This window comes from Parasteatoda tepidariorum, chromosome 5 (assembly GCF_043381705.1).
Source record: "Parasteatoda tepidariorum isolate YZ-2023 chromosome 5, CAS_Ptep_4.0, whole genome shotgun sequence".
Taxonomy (NCBI): Eukaryota; Metazoa; Arthropoda; class Arachnida; order Araneae; family Theridiidae; genus Parasteatoda; species Parasteatoda tepidariorum.
The window spans coordinates 71,011,719-71,033,247 of NC_092208.1; the positions used below are offsets into that span (position 1 = coordinate 71,011,719).

Here is a 21,529-nt window from a genome sequence, read left to right on the forward strand (position 1 = left end):
CCACTTAACTCCTTTGTACTTGTTTTCCCTACTAACTCCTCTGCGTAGGTTTTCTCTACAAAACTTCTCCGTATATGTTTTCTCTACTGAACTTCTCCATATATGTTTTCTCTACTGAACTTATCTGCTTATGTTTTCTCTAATAAACTCATCTGCATATGTTTTCTCTACTAAACTCTTTTGTATATGCTTTCTGTGCTGAACTCTTCTACAAATGTTTTATCAATACTAAATTCCTCTGCAATGTTTTCTCTACTCAACTGTTCCGTATATGTTTTCTCTACTTAATTCCTCTGCATATGTTTTCTCTACTGAACTCTTTTGTCTATGTTTTCTCTACTAAACTTCTCCGAATAAATTTTCTCAACTAAACTTCACAACAAACTATGCATTTTTTTACACATGATGTTATTGTTATATCCAATATTTCGGTGACTGTTGATTTTTGATTGAATGAGCCACGGATTTTTGAAGTATTAATAAATTATTTTTGTCTGTTTGTATATACCGACAATAGAAGAATAAACGCAATATTTATAAAAGAAAGAGAAAAATCATAATTTAATATTACCAAAAAGCGTAGCATATTGTTTTTTTCTTTTTTTCCTTTTATTTACATAAGTTTAAGGAAAGAAATTTCAACAAAACAAAAACTAACTTTGACTTCCCAATTTCCAAATATTTTTACAACATTTCATGCTTTACATTTCTCGCGCAATTTTTTTTTTATTTTTTTATTTTTTTTTTTATTTCAAAACAATTAGTTGGCAAACCATATTTTGATATAATCTCTCATTTTATGGATTTCTTTTCTTCCTTTCCTCAGTATAAAGTATGAGTCATCATCTCGAGCCCATCCACTTCAAATGTTTATTAGGATGCGTTGTCAAGGAAACCGTGTAATCCTGTCACATTAGCCAAAGAGCCTCATCAAGAAAGTTGCTCAAAATTATAGATTTGTTCTCCTTTTTACGTGTTCGGAATTTCTTTAATCAGTTACTTCTTTCACCCCAGCTGGAGACATTGCACTGGGAGTGATTACGCCTGATATATTTATACACCCACAGAAACTATTTGTCTCAGATTTGATTTTTCTTTTTTACTCTTTTATTAGTTACGGAAATATTTGGGTTTTTTTTTTCTTTTTCTTCGAAAGTAGACGCCTTCTACACATAGAAAGGTGAATGAATAGTTTGCCCGCAGAACCAGTAGCAATTTATTCTGCAAACCTCTGACCTGAACGATCTCATATTTTATAAGGTCTTACAGAGAGTTGCTTTGTTCTTTAAAAGGAGAATTTCAGAAAAAAAAAATTTCTTCCGTCAAATTTGAAATTTTCTGTGATTGGGGTTTAAGAAAAATGGCATAATAAATGCCTAAAATGCATATTTTCGTTCATTATTATTAAAGATCCCCGCTGGGGGGCTCTGCAAGAAGATGCCGAGAAAGAAGGGGGACAATGAGAAAGCGATTTGCAAATAGAAGGAAATTAGCGGAGAAAAAGATGTTTATTCAGAAATTAAAATTTATTACAACTGAAAGCTTTAAATTCAGTTATCTTCCCTAATATTTATTTTTCTTTTGCTAATATATTTTATTAGCATGAATGTTTCGTTGCAAAGTGATTGTGAAATCACTTTACCTATGCATTACCTCTTGGTGAGTAGATCATTTAAACTGTCATATTTCATTAAAAAAAAAACAACAGCATTAAATGTAATTTCTTAGCTTAGGCATATCCTAACTTCTACTGAATTAATATAGCACTGCAAACTCTTTATAACAGTTAAATTGAAACTTTTAAATGAACTGCTTTAAGGAAGCAATAAGCAAATATATTTTATACAAAAATAACAATAATATGTTTCTATATTTTATTTTATAACTGTCGTTGAACAGTCGACCCAATTTCTGGGGTTGACGACTACTAATCTTCAACACCGTAGCCTTGTAATTTTGAATCCAATCCAGAAGATAAGAGAGCTTCTGGATCATATATAGGGAGAAATTTGCCCTCCTGGATGACTTTTTGATGGAACTAACCCACATTTGCGCTACATGGAAAGATAAACCACGAAGACCTCCCACGGTTAGCCTGGCGGCAAGGGGACTCTAATCTAAAATCTTTCTACCACTGAGGATATTTTACGTCAGCACGGTGGATGGTGCGAGCCGGGTGCGAAATTCTTATTAATCAGCCATCGCTGGGAATCGAACCCGATTCACTTCATTAGAAGGCGAACGCTCTATCCCCTGAGCCACTATGACTCTTATATATTTCTATAGAAATATATCCAAACTCACTTTATAAACGATAGAAAAAGCTAAATTATTATCTCTCTATATTAAAAAATCGTAAGGATCGCTGATGACAATGTTACGAGTGTTCAACTTAAGCTAACAATTTGCTTCGCGGCGTAAAAACTAAAAGAATTAGAAACCTGAAATTAGGAAAGTGTGCAGAAAATACGATGAGGTTAAAAAAAATAATAATAATCTGCATTTAGTGCGAGAATTATTAATTGTTAAACGTATTGGAAAAACTACCATACAGATAGCTTTATAGGTTGCAAAAATGCAACTACAGAGTTGAAAATCGGTATGCTAAAAGGACATACATACTTGTTTATTAACTTAACACGAAGCTTTTTTCTTCTTTTTGTTTAAAAATTTCAATTTGAAAATTATTGCAATTTTAAGTTGTTTTTTTTTTTTTTTTTTTTTTTTTTTTTTTTTTTTTTTTTTCCTCCCAATTTTTTCTTCTTTTTACTTTACATTTTGTTTTGCTGCTCAAAATCTGTAAGAATTAGAAACTTCATCATAAGCGTAACCTTGTTCTTCAATGATGAATAAGAGGCAACTACGGGGTTTGGTGAGTGAAGCAAGCAGGGGACAAGGGTTCCTTGCTCTATAAAAACATTAAAATATTTTCGCGATAAGATTATACTCGAAATGCCTTATAATAACAGCGGTAGCAGAGGGGAAAGAGGGTTTGCCTCCCAATGAGGAGACCCAGGTTCGAGTCTCAGAGACATCTGGACGACACCAATTCTGCACCCGGCTCACAGCAATCCAAGCACCGACGTAACATTTCCTCAGTGGTGGGTGGGTTGCAGCAAGAATCCTCTTGCTGTATGACCCTTCATGGAAAGTTTCATGGTTTTCCTATCCATGTAATGTAAATACGTGTAAGTTCCATCGAAATGTCCTTCCCAAGGAAGTCTAATTTGTCCCTGTGCTTGACCTATGAGTTTCCTTGTCTTCGGGGTTGGGTTTAAAATTGCAAGGCTATAAAGTTAATAGTCGTAACAAATTGTTCAGCTGTTTAGCACTGGTTATAAAATAAAGTGGTGAATAATATTCATGCTTATGATAACCCTAGTTTTCTGGCGCAATTTTTTACACCTCTGATAATTTTTTTTTATTTCTTGACAGTGTTATTATAGCACAACTTTGTGTTTGAATAGCTTGTCATTATTTAAAAAGAAAAAAAATTTCTTCTAATATTATTTTTGTACCTCATAAATAACTAAAAAGTAAATTCAAGTTATTGAAGGATTACAGGAAGGATTATTGAAAGGGGGGAAGGGAAATTGTATTTGGATGCAAATGTGAAGGTGCAACGTCAAGGGTTCTCATCACTTATTGTAAGCTCCGATTCTTCAAATAAGAATCCAAAATGTTTGGGAGCAACAGCGAAGGGTCTTGCCAACAATGCACGCTCAGCAGGTCGGGGGTCAAGTCCAGACATTGTGAAAGCGAGTTCAACAAAGTAGACAGGAAAGTTTATTTAAAAAAAGAAAAAATAATGGCGATGAAGCATAACCAAAAGAATAATCTCAACGGCCAAAAATTTCTCTCGTCTCCTATAGACCTTATTGTGTCTATGGTGGCTTTAAAAAAATCATATAGGTAAGATGTCCTATATAAGCATTGAGGTAAAAGTTTAGGAATAGAAAAGCTACTTTCTTAATTATGATGTTGAGAAATACTGACAGCAAGGCGTGGGTCAAGTTTTGGGGGATTTTTTTTTTAGAAGTGAAGCATCAGTTGAAGTCTATGATGACATCTCCCTTGATGTTTGTAGATAGATATACGTGTAAATGGAGCACAGATTTTGGAAGATAAAAGTGTTGATAGGAGATCTACATGACAGAGGTATCGGGGGATAATTTGTTCTTGGCTTTTATCAACCTGTTCTGTGTAAAAAGTCAAGATAAGAGAAATTAATGGGCTAAGTTTGAAAGAATATTATAATTTATCTGGGGTGGGTATTTTTAATATAGTTACTTTAAGAACTAACATTATCAGGCACTTAGTATTTTTTTTTTTTTTTTTTTTTTTTTTTTTTTTTTTTTTTTTTTTTTTTTTTTTTTTTNATGTGTAGATATTTCTGGAAAATCGTATTTCACTTGTAAACAGATCTCGATAACTTTTTCAAGTATTTTCCGTATTTGGTTAAATAAATCGATTTCGTGTGTATTAGAAAACTATTTTTCTGCGGAATTTTCAGGAAAAAGTTTTTGATGGTGCTTTTCTACTAAAGAAATTTTTGGAAGTCGATAAAATATGATTTTTACAGTAACGTTTTCCTCTATGTTTTTCATGGAAAATATTGTTCGTTTCCAGTTTACTAGTATTTGCTATATTTTTTAAATCTGTATTCATAAGTTCTTTTTTCTTAGTTTTTGCAGCAGTTTTCATTAGAAACATACAACATGTAAAAAACCAGGCTTTAGAGATTATTCTGCACGTAAAAAACAAAATACAGATTCCATTTAAATTTCATTTTTAATTAATATTTTATAACTGTCATTAACAACCGATCCAATTTTAAGTTTACGACTACCAGTGCTCTACTCCGTAACCCTGTGATTTTGATTACAACCCAGAAGACAAGGGAACTCTTGGTTCAAGTATTGGAGGAAGTTTGCCTTCGTGGTGAACTTTTTGATAGAAATAGCCTTCATTTTCCTTGCATAGAAGTCTTTACATGGAAGAAAACTACCCACAGTTAGCCTAACGGCAAAGGGCCTCTAATCCATGATCCGTCTGCCACTGAAGATATTTCATGTCAGCACTGTGGTCGGTGCGAGCAGAGTGCGACTAGCAGAGGCTGAGATTCGAACCCGAGATAACCTTATTAAGAGGAGTGTGCTCTATCCCCTGAGCCACTATGACTCATATGTTTCTGTAGAAATATATCCAAGCTTACTTTATGAACTATCGAAAAATCTAAATTATTATCTCTTAGGACCTGGATAGCCTGGTTGGTAGGGAACTGGGCCTATGTCCAAGAGGGCGGGGGTTCGATCCCTGTCTGCCGAAGACTCCCCATGTAGTAAATGGTGACTGATGCACGATTAATCTGTCGAGTCACAAAGTCCTCCGTGTTCCAATAACAAATCAATACCTCTGGGGGTACTGATCCAAGAGCTTCTGTGTCTTCTGGATTGGTTCAAAATTACAAGATTACGGAGTTTAACATTAGTTGTTGTATACCCAAAATTGGATCGGCTGTTCAACGACGGTTATTAAAAAGAAATTATTATCTCTCTATACTAAAAAATAGTAAGGGTCGCTGACGCCAATGTTACGAGTGTTCAACTTAACCTAACATTTTGCTTTGCTGTGCAAAAACTAAAAGAATTAGAAACCTGAAATTAGGAAAGTTTGTAGAAAAGTATACAGAAAATAAGATGAAACTAAAAAAAAAATAACATTCTACAATTATCTCGAGAATTATTAATTGTTAAACTTATAGGGAAAACTACCATACAGATAGCTTTATAGGCTGCAAAAATACAACTACAGAGTTGAAAATCAGAGTTGCTACAGAGTTGATACAAGGACTATACATATTATTAACTTATTAACTTAACACTAAGTTTTTTTCTTCTTTTCTTAAAAAATTTCAATTTGAAAATTATTGCAATTTTAAGTTTTTTTCTTTTTTTAAAAATTTGTTTCTTCTTTTTACGTTACATTTCGTTTAGCTGCTCAAAATCTATAAGAATTAGAAACTTCATCATAAACATAACCTTGATCTTCAATGATGAATAAGAAGCAACTACGGGGTTTGGTGAACGAAACATGCAGGGGGCAGAGGTTCCTATAGTACTATAAAAATATTAAAATATATAAGCTATATGATTATATGCTAAATGCCTTATAATAACAGCGGTAGCAGAGGGGAAAGAGCATTTGTCTCCCAATGAGGAGACCCAGGGTCGAGTCTCAGAGATATCTGGTCGATACAAATTCTGCAACCGGCTCACAGCAATCCAATCACCGACGTAACATTTCCTCAGTGGTGGGTGGGTTGCAGCAAGAATCCTGTTGCTGTATGACCATTCATGGAAAGTTTCACGGTTTTCCTGTCCGTGTAATGTAAATACGTGTAAGTTCCATCGAAATGTCCTTCCCAAGGAAGTCTAATTTGTCCCTGTGCTTGATCTAGGAGTTTCCTTGTCTTTGGGGTTGGGTTTAAAATTGCAAGGCTATAAAGTTAATAGTCGTAACAAATTGTTCAGCTGTTTAGCCCTGGTTATAAAATAAAATGGTGAATGATATTTATGCTTATGATAACCCTAGTTTTCTGGCGCAATTTTTTACACCTGTGAGAATTTTTTTTATTTCTTGACAGTGTTATTATAGCACAACTTTGTGTTTAAATAGCTTGTCATTATTTAAAAAGAAAAAAAAAATTTTTTTTCTAATATTATTTTTGTACCTCATAAATAACTAAAAAGTAAATTCAAGTTATTGAAGGATTACAGGAAGGATTATTGAAAGGGGGGAAGGGAAATTGTATTTGGATGCAAATGTGAAGGTGCAACGTCAAGGGTTCTCATCACTTATTGTAAGCTCCGATTCTTCAAATAAGAATCCAAAATGTTTGGGAGCAACAGCGAAGGGTCTTGCCAACAATGCACGCTCAGCAGGTCGGGGGTCAAGTCCAGACATTGTGAAAGCGAGTTCAACAAAGTAGACAGGAAAGTTTATTTGAAAAAAGAAAAAAAAATGGCGATGAAGCATAACCAAAAGAATAATCTCAACGGCCAAAAATTTCTCTCGTCTCCTATAGACCTTATTGTGTCTATGGTGGCTTTAAAAAAATCATATAGGTAAGATGTCCTATATGAGCATTGAGGTAAAAGTTTAGGAATAGAAAAGCTACTTTCTTAATTATGATGTTGAGAAATACTGACAGCAAGGCGTGGGTCAAGTTTTGGGGGATTTTTTTTTTTAAGAAGTGAAGCATCAGTTGAAGTCTATGATGACAGCTCCCTTGATGTTTGTAGATAGATATACGTGTAAATGGAGCATAGATTTTGGAAGATAAAAGTGTTGATAGGAGATCTACATGACAGAGGTATCGGGGGATAATTTGTTCTTGGCTTTTATCAACCTGTTCTGTGTAAAAAGTCAAGATAAGAGAAATTAATGGACTAAGTTTGAAAGAATATTATAATTTATCTGGGGTGGGTATTTTTAATATAGTTACTTTAAGAACTAACATTATCAGGCACTTAGTATTTTTTTTTTTTTTTTTTTTTTTTTTTTTTTTTTTTTTTTTTNGAATGACCTAAATTGCAGTTTTAGTTTATCGATCGACAAATTAATGATATAAGAGTTTATATTCAAATCAAAAATTTAATTATCATTTATATTGTTTTTATTTAATTATTATTATTCAATTATTATTATTTAAATATTATTAGTTAATTATTATCATTTAATTATTATAATTATTATGCCCTTAGTAGGAATTATAGTACCTTTAACTTACAATATTAATTCAACTTTCTAATTCAACTCTCTCTAATTCAACTCTCTCAACTTTCTAATTCAACTCTTTCTAATTCAACCTCTAATTCAACTTTCAATACGATCGTTTTTTCTTCAAATGACTTCAAATGTTTTTATCAAACCTTCAATATTTTCATCAAACCTTTAAATATAGCAGATCTAACTGCATACAGTTAAGTATATTGAATATGATTTTAATATTTTTTTTTCAAATTAGATGATAAAAGCGAGGATGACTGTCATATTTTTATCAACATATTTATGTTTTTATCAAACATTATATAAACTATATAGTTATTACTCAATATAGTTAAGTATGCTAGATATGATTTCAATATTTTTTTAAAACTAGATGATAAAAGCTAGGCTAATTGTCTGTCATATTTTCTTAACATATTTATGTTTTTATCTAACGTTAAACTATAATAGCAGTTATTACTCTATACAGTAAAGTATAATGCATTCAATTTAATATTTTTTTCAATAAAGATGGTAAAAACTAGGCTGATTGTTTGTTTTATCAAAACGTTTAAACTTTTTTTTATCAAACATTAAAATATAATAGCAGTTATTACTGTATAAAATATGTTACATTTCATATTATTCTTTTTTTCAAACCAGATGATAAAACTATAGACTCATTGTTTATTACATTTTTGTCAACATTTTTATATTTTTGTCAGACGTTAAACTACTCCGCTGTAAGAAATTAAGAGAATTTGCAGACTTAGTCGATTATCTCAAGAACTACTAGACCGATTTCAATGAAATTTGATATGTACATACATTGCAGAGATGCCAACTGCTCCGGACAAGCCGAAATGATTAAAAAAAATGGTGAATAACTGCAAAGTAAATTTTGCAAATATTTTACTATTTTTGCTTGCTTTTTAAGAGGTATAGCATGACATTAGTACTATAAAGTGGTGAATTACATAAGCCTACGAATTATTTCGAAATAGTGGTGGATAAAAATCTACTAAATTGAATTTATAAAACCANAAAACTATAGACTTATTGTTTATTACATTTTTGTCAACATTTTTATATTTTTGTCAGACTACACCGGTGTAAGAAATTAAAAGAATTTGCAGACTTGGTCGATTATCTCTAGAACTACTATATCGNAGAACTACTAGACCGATTTCAATGAAATTTGATATGTACATACATTGCAGAGATGCCAACTGCTCCGGACAAGTCGAAAAGATTAAAAAAAAATGGTGAGTAACTGCAAAGTAAATTTTGCAAATATTTGACTATTTTTGCTTGCTTTTTAAGAGGTATAGCATGACATTAGTACTATGAAGTGGTGAATTACATAAGCCTACGAATTATTTTGAAATGGTGGTGGATAAAAATCTACTAAATTGAATTTATTAAACCAAGAATCACAATTGATAAACTACCACTTTAAAATATATATTTGCTGTCCGGAGCAAGTGGCATCTCTGACATTGATACAATACAAAACAAATAACCTTTCAACAATTGTAATACACACGTATGATGGTGCGTAACCCTTGATGGAGTCGCCAGGTATGAAACAGCTATTGCAGAATGGGTTAATAGGGGGTATGGTCCCCTCTTAGAGATATACAGGCCTTGTAGCGTGATTTCTTACTTTGAATAAGGCAATATGATTTCTTACTATAAAGAAGGCAATTTATCATTTCCTGTCACAATTGTCCTGTGGCAATTTCATACCCTCCTACTCGAGCGAGTGTTACGCACAATCATGCGTGTGTATTACAATTGTTGATTGATTATTTATTTTGTATTGTATCAATGTATATACATATCAAATTTCCTTAAAATCGGTCCAGTAGTTCTAGAGATAATCGACCCAGTCTGCAAATTCTCTTAATTCTTTACACCAGTGTATTATGGCAATCATTATCGAATAACAGAACTTTACGCTGTTTGTTGTAATGTATTGTCTGTTATTATTTATAAATTGAAAAGATGCATCAATGATTTTTCCGAATAATAACAATTTTTGCACACACTTTTTTAAATGTTTCGGATTTGCAAAAATTAAAGTACCATCAGAACTTACCCTTCTTCCAGCTTCGTTATTGTGGAGATTCATGAGTTTTCGTCCCTGTTCACGAGAACCCCGAGCATGGTTGATTTCCCGCTCTTTTACATCAACAAAACCTTCAGTGAATCGATATCCATATTCGATATTGTCACCACATCCACCCCAGATCCAGTCTCGGTGGAGATTCTTGGGACGCATTGCCCTACTGCAGCCGCAATTGGACAGTTGGCCGTCCCGACAACCGCGGGACACAGTGTGGACCACTCCAGCAGCAGCTACAGCATGTGCGAAGCCTGCTTCCCTGCTGCCTACAATACAAATAAACAAATATGAAAGAGGATACTATTGAACTTAACTCTGTTATTAAATCTAAACAATGTGTTCTGCAAAGCCTTTAGGACTTACCGCCCTTAATAGGAGTTTTCAAAGTCCTTTTCAAAATTGAAAATGAAAAAGTATAAACATTGGATCACCCCAAATATACTTCAGAAAATCCAGGAAAAAACAAAAACGCTTCCGAAATCTAATAAATCACGGTTCAGGAATGCGAGAGTAATAAACAACAAGACAGGTGTGTTTGCGGGAGGAGACATAGAGCAATTGAAAGACTATTATTTCACCCCAAATATGTTATTAAAATGAACTTCAAATTTCAATCACCAAATAACTTGCTTTGATGTTAATTGTATTCGACTTCCCGTACTATGATTCGTCAAATTTTGGTAACGTTTTTTTTTTCTCCTTTGATTAATATACTCCAATATCTAAATCTTTTTTTTTTCATAAGTGACAAGGATTCTAAAAATACATATTAATGCTGGTCCTTATGAAGCACCCCGTAAGCCTATGTAGACTTAGTAGTGAAAGGTGCTATGTGGCATTTAAAAAAATGTATTTTTAATAATAGAAAAAAATTATTGAAGACTTTGCAAATAAAAACTGTTATTCTATATTCACAACTGTGTCCAAAATAATTGAAAACAAAAATTTTAATATTTTAAAAATTTCACTAGGAACTTTCCTTAACTAAGTTCGAATTGACTGATTTTTGTTAGATTCTTTCAGAATTCACCAAAAATTTCAATTGTTTAGTATAATGACAATATATGGTTACCCTGTTAACTAAGAATAATTAACATTGCAACTATTAATTTCCATGTAATTCGTCATGCTTCGTTGTTAATAGTTAAATTATTTTCTTTAACCAAGGGATGAAAGAATTTGGATCCGTATTAATTTCTTTTTCTCTCAACATGCTTTAAACAATTTTTATATTTTAATCAGATTTTTGAAGTATATTTGAGAAAACTTTTATTAGTATTTAATTAAACTTACGGAAAATAAAGACAATGGTGGCACACCTGAAAACCATGTTATTTTCTGTACCTATATATATATATGGCAAAATTTAGCTTATTAATTTTTAGCTAAAATTTAGCTTATTTTCCATTAACTGTAAGTATTACAAAATAAAGCAGAAAAACTTGTAATATTAATAATACATACACACACAAAAAGAAATTTAATACAAAAAATGTAAATACAGTGCTCTTAAAATTTAACATGTTCCTGACGATTGCAATCCAAGACAAGGCATCAGATTCCGGATCGCATCATCTCAACGTGATGACGCATCACTTGCTCTCCATCCTCCTTGCATCTTCCTTACAGCAGGATCACATCATAACGCCAAAAGATGCTGAGGAGCTTATGATCCGGAAAAGAGTTGATTTCGCATCATCTGGAAATGCCTAATTAGTGATTCCCTTTTTGAAAGAGAATATCACTGTCCGTGGGGGTGGGGGTGGGATGAATTGAGAAAAGGGGTTGAGCAAAGGTTAAGCGGGTGTGAAGTAGCAAGCGAAAAGAACAAGATTGTGGAAATCATCATTTATCACCTTTGTGAGGGGGACTGCAAAAGAGATCATTAGAGATCATTAGGGAACTCTAATGGGCCAGCGAAGACAGGCTGACGTATGGGTCTCGTGACAAAATTACAGGCCTATCCCCCCGAGCCCCCCTGCCTAGAGTGCTGTTTCATCTTCAAACTATAGACACGTGGATTTCACGTGATATGCATCATATTATGCAATTTTTTTTTCGTGATTTGAGAGCAATTTTTTTCTGCCTCTTTGGGACATGGGTGTCAATCTTTTCCTACTTTAGAAATTTGATTTTCCCTATTGCTTTTCATAAATTGTACATGTGGGGGTCCATTTTAGTTGGAGTTTAAATTTACTTGGAAAGCAGGCGTTGTCACACGGCGAGATTAAGTTGAAAAATAAGTTTATTAACTTTTTGTCAACTTTGCTTTTCGTTTATTGACTTATTTATTTATTTTTATCCTTTCAGATTTTCTCCAGAGTAACGTTTTCGTAACTGATTTCTGAAGTATGGATATTAAGGATATGAAAATGTTAGAAAATACCGTAAAGAGATTTTAACTAGAAATGAAAAAGTAACAAGCTTATACAGAATTTTTTCAGACTCCATGCGATTTATAGATATTTTCTTGCAACTCCATAAGAGTTTCACAGTTTTTCAAATTGCAAAATGAAAAAGTTACAGCATTTCTATTTTACATGACAATTTAAGAAAATTATGCATGTCATGCAGTTGAGCCGTACTCAAACGGGGAGGAAAAAAAGAGGGACAAATGTCCGGGGCCCATAACGGCTGAGGGGACCCGAGCAAAATTCTTCGCGAAATATATAGTGTTTATTTGCGTTCTTTTAAAAGAATTATATAAACACTACAATTTTGTGTAAAAGGTTTTCAAAAAATTTAGAGATTATTAAAAATAAGTTGTTGTTGTTTTTTTGTGTTTTGAAGAGATGGTCTGCAATAAATTTTGTCCAGGGGCCTGAAAAACCTTTGTTCAGCCTTGTATGTAGGCTCTCTTTTTCCTCCGCTACCCTGCAGCTTTCATGGGCCCAGCCAGGGACTAATATAGGCATACTCAGCATACCCACCTATAAAAGACGGAGGGGGCTGGATCCGATTTTACCCCACGAGCTGTCGGAACGGAATAGAACAGTGCTACTTATTGTTTGTCTTTATTGTTTGTTAGGTAATGAGATCTTCAATTAACGTATAATAAGCAGGACTAAAAATAATTTGTATAGCTGCATTGACCAATAAATATCTACACAGACGCCTAGAAAAAATCAACCCGCCAATATGGCAGTTCCTTTTTGCCTAGTAAAATGTAATTCAGCGTTTTTTTGCCAAAAAACAGAATAATTTCGATAAAATCGGGGTTTTACCTAACTTTACTCTGCAAAAGCAATGTAGTTTCATAGATTACCGTTAATGAACATAACGAGCATTGGCAAAGTCATAAGCGCACCATAATTCCGACAATTATCTGACAGCATGCAGAAAAAAAAAGAAAGAAACAGAATTTTTTTAAATAACTACATTTTTTTTTTTACAAGATATAATCGAGCTTCATATTTTCATTGAAGCATTAAATTTATTTTTCTAAACAAGAGCAGTTTTAATTTTTTTTTTTTTTAAAAAAAGGGAAGTTTAATTTTTTTTTCTTCTTTTAAATAAAAAAGAGTAGTTTTTTTTTTAAATCTTTAAATAATTAATTAGAGTTTCATTCTGTGAACGCATATGACATTAAAATCAGAATCAAAGTTTATCAAAAGTAATTATATTCACCAAGTCTATTCTTTTAATGAAGCACTTGAATACTATTGAAAAAGTCAATATTAGTTCTAAATTAATTAGTGCAATATTTTTCTTTTAATTTAAAAAATTTCACAAGTTGTATTTTGAAAAAAAATTTCAGTGTAAACTTTGTGTTTAATTCTTTTTTCCGTAAAATCCATTTTTACGTGTTTGGGAACAAAAAAATCGGATATACAGTAACATTTACAGAAATAATTACAAAAAACATCAGTGCATCACTTCAATGTTAAATAAATATTGCTGTAAAAATGGATTTTACGGAGGATACATCCAAATTGCCGGGACTTTATACTGTAATTTCATCTGGAATTTTTTACAGTGTATTAGACCTGCAACATGCATTTAAGCAATATAGATAAGTTTCAACGTGATAAACTATTATTGATTAAATTATCAGCAGAAACTTACAAAATAGCTTCAAATAAATGCAAATCCATTTATTTTTAGTATAGAGAATGTAGCGCTTAACTATTTTGACCGTTAGTTTAAAAATAAAGAGAGAGACACAAATGCAAAGGGGAAAGAATTTATGATCACTAGTTTCGTTTAGTTAGTTTTGTAAATAATGATTTCCTTTTCTACAATTGGCTGTTCTCCAGTAAAAAGTATCAACTTTTAAAATCATGTGTTAACCCCTGAATATATTACAACAGAATAGAGATTTCCGACAAAAAAAAGCACTGCACTTTTAAAAGATTTTTAAATGGAAAGCTTTGTAGAAGAGCCAAAAACTCTAAAATGTATTGCAGGAATAGCGATAAATATACAGCTAATATATTGATGTTATCATAGGTTGCATTTTATATTTTTTTTAGGAAATGAGGTAAACTGTTTTAGTCACATGTCAAGAAAAAACCATCATATGTTTTCTAAGTTATCGTTGTTAATGCCCTACAGTACGTTATATTTTTAAATCTATTCAGTCATTGGTTCCCAACGTGGGCGCTCTAGACTTCTGGTTAGGGGGGGGGATGACGTTATCATAGGATCTGTGACAGCTGACAGAAGAAATTTTTTAAAAAATACATAAAATAAGAACAAAAAATTTTTAATTTAAAAGAAACACATTTTTACTGTATTTTTTTTTATACAAATTTAAGGTTTCTGAAAATTTTTGTACTTTCTTTAACACTTAAAACATTTGAATTTTTACAGTTTACTTATAACTATTCGACTTTGAATCACAATAATAGATGGACAACATTTGCGAATTTCAGGTTGTTTCAATTTCTTTATTAATCAATTTTTCTTTACAGACCTATATAAAATATTTATAGGTAAATAGCATGCTTAATTTAAATTTAATCGCATTCTGATCCTTTTATGCAAACACTTATCAAATCTTTCCTATTGTTTTTTTTTAATAAAAATTGTTTTTAATTAATAAATTTGTTGGTTAGTAGGAATTTCCAATAAATTAACGCCATGATAAAAGTGTATTACATTAAAAGTATTAAACAACTTCAAAAAAGTAGTTAAAAATATTTCAAAAAAAGGTTGGGAACCTGTGGCTAAGAGTATATTTGGTATGTTTCCACTTATTGATCCTTTTATAATTATCACAATAAAAGCTTTTCTTTTATTTTCTGCAGATAATTGATGAAAACCGTATAATGTGTTTCGTAAGTATTTTGAATTACGCAATTGTTTATTTTAAAAGATTAAAATTTTATTTTTAAGGTTTAATTATTAAAAAAAATTAAATAAAAAGAAAACACACATTACAAGATTTTAATTAACATGTTAAGGCAAAAAAAAGTCCCTAGCAAAATCCATCCATCTTCTTTTTTTTTTTAAGTAATTTTTCTAGGCGCATATATTATTTTCAGTAGAATTTATGACAAAATCATTTTAAAAATTTCGAAAGGTATGTATTTGATTTTTAACTCAATTTTCAACTTTTCTTTAATTTCAAATCTTATTAATTATTCTTAGAACATCGATAAAAAATTCTAAAATATTTTTAAAGAAAAAAATTACAGACGTTTGTTTCCTTGAATATAAAGAATCTCCTTAAAAGGAATTCGTAACTTTTCGAAATTATTATGCCCAAATATTTTTATTTTTTTCGGTCAAATTTCTAGTACAATTATCTCATAAAGTTTGAAAAGAGTAGATTTGAATTCTTACAATAAATAAATAAATTAATTTTCTTCATTTCCAATATTAACATAAGAAGAAATAATGTAAGAAGAAATATTAAAAAAAAAATTCTACATAAAATACCAGAAACCAGTTGTAAATGCTTAACACAATTATAAATACTTAAAACAATTATTTGGTTATTTTCAACTTTTCTCAGATAATTGTACTAGACATTTGTATTTTCCCACATTCACTTAGCATTCCTAAAAAAATTCAAGATAGATGGTGTTGTTGAGTCCACCACGCAACAACGTTTATATATTTAATTACGTTTCGTATACCTCGCTTCTTTTCGTTTGTTCTTTCCTTTCTTTTTCTCCTGCAGTTATTAAAATGAAAGCTTTTAAAATACAGACTTTTGTACTTTTCTTATTTGAATGACTTAAAGTAAATTTCCAGGTCCACAGTCATATTTATGTGAAAGAGTGATTCCACGACAGAGGGACAGTTAGAGAAGTTATAATTTTACCCATGTTTTCTTATAAATATGAATAAAATTCACATATCATACTAAGATATTTTAAATTTGGTATATATTTACATTTGGTATTAAGATGTACTCTAGTATTAGTTGCCACAAAGCTATACACTATTCGTTATATACGCGTACTTGGTGTTAAAATATACATGTGTAATGTATTCTTATTTGGTACACTATTTAGTATGTGTTCAAGTTTTGATATTTATTCACATTTAGTACTAAGATATACGAAGGAATTCGATCAGTTTCTTCATTTCCAGCTGTGGTAAGGGGTAAGTTTAATTACAGAAATAAAATGATTAATAGCATACTATGAAACAATTTATAAAATCCAAGCATTTGTGTGTTTTACACAACTTTCATGAATTATGAATAAAATTCCCATCTGTTATTGAGATATTTCACATTAGGTACTGAAATATACCCGATTTAGTAAGTATTCACATTTACCAACAAAGATATACACTATTTGTTATACATTCGTAATTGGTATTAAACTATACATTATTTGGTATGTATTCGTATTTGGCCCTAAGGTATTCACTATTTAATATGTGTTCATACTGAGTACTAAGATATACACTATTTGGTATACATTCACGTTTGGTCCTAAGATATACGAAGAACTCGATCATTTTCCTCATTTCAATCAGCGGTAAAGGGTAAGACGTGAATAAAATTATAAAAGCATATGACAAATGAATGATTTATAAAATTTAATTCATTGAGTATATACACTATTTGGAAGAAAGTAACGGGACACTATAACGACATAAACCCATATTTATTAAAATTAATAGGAGGTAGAGCCTCCTTTGGCTGCCATCACAGCTGCAACCCTTCTGGGCATGCTTTCCACTAAATTAGCCATAGTGTCAACAGGAATTTCCTTCCAAATGTTTAACAGGAAGTTCAATAGTTCAGGCTTGCTTTTGGGGAGTGGGGTGCAGGCCCTCAACCGACTGTCCAATTCGTCCCAGAGATGTTCAATTGGGTTAATATCAGGGCTCTGCGCCAGCCACTCCATGCGTTTAACGTTGTTGTTCACATACCAATCAAGAGTCCTCCTTGCAACATGGGATCTTGCGCTGTCGTCTTGATACAAGCAATCATCCATACCGTAAATTACCCGCAAGGTTGGAAGGACATGATTATCGAGAATATCACAGTATCCATCAGCATTCATCATACCATCAACCTTCACCAGTGGGCCAGGCCCATACTAGGAGAAACGGGCCCATACCATCAATCCTGCTCCACCAAACTTTACAGTTGTCCCGTCACTTTCTTCCAGATAGTGTATAATAATGATGACGTTTTAAAATGTATATTGTAACATGAAATGCACTAAATTAAAATAAGTTTATAAATCATACCTATATTAAGTACTGGCCCAAACACGCTAGAATCATCTACTGTGGAACAGTTCCACCTTCTGTTTTTAAATTGCCACTGACATTCGTGAATGCCGAGACGCGCCCCTCTGGCGACATGTGCCATATGATCTTGGTACAGGTAACATAATTTAGTTTGGCCCCTAGACAACCCACTCAATCGACTACAGAGAGGTTGAGCGCCAAGCAAGTAGGCTTGAGGATTTCTTAGAACATCAATTCCTTGCAAGCCAAGGTTCCTGAAAAATAATAATAATCGTAGTAGATAAACAATAGTTTAGGCTTTTGATTTAATTAAGAATATAGAAAGAAACAACGTATTTTACACTTCAATGAATATTAGAATACGACAATCATCATGAAATATTTCAAGCTGTTTTTACTGTAGAATAAACACAAGACAAAGCAATCAACATCAACATTGGCGGTATATCCCAAGAAAGACCATTGCAATAGTTGAACATTTTTACCATTCCACACGATGAGTTGCTTCTGTTTCCAGCTCAAGTTAGTTAATTTTAGTCTTTTTAAGTCCTTTTCGTCTCGATCTCACCATTATTTAATACTTAATCACTTCCTTTGGGATAAAGATTCACGGGGATTTTCTTCAAGAGGAAGCCAAACTACGAGAGAAACTTTTCGCAACAAATTTTGTTTCACCTCCATTGGTACCCAATTTAAAATTAAAAATAGAGAAAGGAAAAAAAGAGAGTTGAAGTGTGCCCAGAATAAATCAAGAAGTTCCAAATGCTGATTTTTTTCAAAATATCGAAATGCAAACGAATTATGGCAGAATTATGCAGTAGGGAAGAAAAGTATGCTAGTAAGTTTCAAAGTCGGATTTAGGTTTAATAAAATTCTTCGATTAGAATCATTCGATTAGAATCATCACATTATCTATCTATTAATCATCACATTAATCTTACTCAAAAATAATGCACATAATCTGGAATTTCTTTTAAAAAAATATTCTCATAGATAATAAAACGGTTGTACAGGAGGAATCCATCTAAAACCGCTATACATCTCAGTTAAGAACTTCAAAGAAATAATAATAATCTTCAAAGATCAATCAGATTTTCAAAGCACTGAATCAATTCAACAGGGTGATATGAACAAATGGTGTTGGAGTGGCAAGTTCTCTATTTTTTTCTCATATTACCTAATGCCAGGAAAGTGACGTGAAAACCTTGGGACAAGCTTTCAAATGATACATCTTGCTCAGTTAAATAACTGGACGGATTTTTAAAAAAATATTACTTCACCCTTTAAACTAAATATACATTCATATCCAAAAATTACGGATAATTCAGAATCACACGGAAATTGAAATCTAAGGCAAAAATTTCATCTGTAGAATTATCACACATATCTTCAAGAATAATATGTAAAATATAGGAAGCCACAAGGGGACTCCGATAGTGTGCCACATTGACGAGAGTGTAAGGATTGGTGGCAAAAAAAGTAAAATTGTTCACAAGCATTCTGTGAGCTGCTCAGTGTCAGAACAGATGGAAAAATTATCGGCCGTCTGGAGTGTGGCCATTCTCAGAAGTGTTCGTGGAACTTGAAATTGACTAAAGTGTCTTGTCTAAGTTTTGACAACGGTTCCAATTTGATGGAACTGTTAACAGACGTTAAAGTACAAGTCTATCTCAAATTACAACGCCGAATGAAGTCCAGTATTTGGCAGTAACTGCCAAAAGAAGCAAACTGGACCACAGTATCCGACCTGTCTCGTCAGTTATCTGCAGCCACGAGTACCACAGTCTCAATACAAATCGTGTGCAGACATCTGGGAAATATTGGTTTGTATGATTCCAGGCCTGCTCGTTTGGGTTAGAATTATACTGGGCTCCAGAAGAGATCTGTAAGTTCAAATCAGGATCGTAACAGGCCAAATTTATCGTGACTTCATTCTGGAGCAACATGTACGTTTACTTAGGGTACCATGGCCGTAAAATTTGAGTTTATAAACAACCCGTCCTTACCGAGAAAACATCTTAGGCGAATGCTTTCAATCCGAGTACATCACAAGTATAGAATGGCCAGCATTCTTACCTGACTTTAATCCGATGAACATGCTCGGCATACGAGTTTCAGCATGCAATCCGGTACACATGACCCCCTACACGTGCGGAGAGCCTTTCTTGCCAAGTGGACTTTTCTTCTCAAGATCAGCTCGGTAGAGCCGTGATGGTTCAGGGGATAAAGCATTCGCCTTCCAATAAGGTGAACCGAGTTTGAATCCCAGCAATGGCTGGTTGCTACGAATTTCGCATCCGGTTTGCACCGACCACAGTGATGACGTAAAATATCATCAGTGGCAGACGGATCATAAGTTAGAATACCCTTGTCGTCAGGCTAACCATGGGAGGTTTTCATGGTTTTCCTCTTCATGTAACGCAAATGCGGATTAGTTTCATCAAAAAGTGCTCCACGAAGGTAAATTTCTCCCAACACTTAGTCCAAGAGTCTTCTTCTAGAAACCTGTCTTCTGGATTGAGTTTAAAACTACAAGGCTACGGAGTTAAACATTAGAAGTCGTAAACCCGAAAATTGGGCAGACTGTTCAACGACGGTTATAAAATAAAATATTGAAATTTTAATATAGTTTTAATAGTATTAAAATTTTAAATATCGCTCAATATAATCTAAATATCAATTAATCAGGAGAATTTCATAATTGATATCTGATCATATTTATTTTACATATCCCTCTAAATGTCTTAATTAATCACTTAAATTTCTTAATTTTTCTATGATCATATTGAATTTTAATTCATCACTTTGAACTTAATCAATAAGAATTTCATAATTGATCTCCGAAATACACATTTTAAGTCACTCTTCGTCCCCTAAAACTAAATTAATCATGTAAATTTCATAATTGATCTTCTAAACATTAAGAAATTTTAAATCTAACACTTCATCAATTAATCAGTTAAATTTCATTGATGATCATTAATCACGTTGACACTTTAAATGTAACATTTCATCATTTAATAGCTCGATTAATCAGGTTAATTTCATAATTCATCCTTCATGACATTGGATTTTTAAATATCACTCCTCACCTCTAAGAAAACAAAAACATTAGCAAAACAAAAAGTACAGTCTGGAAAGAAGAAGAAAAAAAACTGAACCATCTAAAATAACTTTTGATCTAATGATCGGAACTTCATGTTCTACGACTCAATTTTAAAGGTTCAAGGGAGTAACCACAATTGTGCTAAATAATTAGTAATTATTTAATCAATTAATATTATTAAAATTATTATTATTAAAATTATTTAATCAAGTTAAAAATCGTATTTTGAAAATTCAATTTTTTAGGAAATATTCGGCTGATTTCGCTGAAATTTTGTATTCTGTCACGTAAAATTGCATTCTTTATAATGACGTAAAAAATTATATACCTTACAATTCAAATTTTTCTTTACTATTATTAAATAAAATAATAAACATTCGCTAAAAGTTACTTTTCGCATGAAATTATCTTTGGAAATCGAATTTTATAATTGCGTTAGAACATTTTTCAATTCACTTATAAAGTTTTCGAGATGTACAAAATACGCTAAAGGTAAAATTTACATTAAGGAGTTCAAACTTTGGATCGCTCTCCTGACCAAACGATTATGATCCTATTTCCAAGATTGTGACTGCACCCGATCTATCGGAGGACAGAAATCTAAATCCATAATAAAAAAAGGGTACATTTATTCCAAGAGTAGCGTTTCTGTGTCTGATTTCATAATTTAAAATACTGTCTGCACTAATTAATTAACATATTTGAAATCACCCTTTCGAACCATTAAGATTGAGTCCTTAACCGTGAATTAATCGGATCATTAGATCAAAAATTAAGAAGGGTGGTATTTTACACTTCACATTTGAACTTTAGATTCCTACGGTGCCACAGACAACTCATTTTTTGAAAGCTATTCACCTCGT

At 32.1% G+C, this 21,529-nt stretch overlaps 1 protein-coding gene across 5 annotated transcripts in view; it reads right to left on the bottom strand.

Annotated features, from left to right (window-relative positions):
- Window positions 1-21,529, bottom strand: part of LOC107447180 (protein Wnt-5b-like) — a 410,427-nt gene that overhangs the window by 12,137 nt on the left and 376,761 nt on the right. For all 5 annotated transcript variants that reach the window (XM_071180545.1, XM_071180546.1, XM_071180544.1 and 2 more), the window contains 2 exon segments: window positions 17,558-17,814; window positions 9,872-10,164 (listed from right to left, as the gene is read on the bottom strand). In XM_071180545.1, coding sequence (XP_071036646.1) covers window positions 9,872-10,164; window positions 17,558-17,814 — 550 coding nt within the window.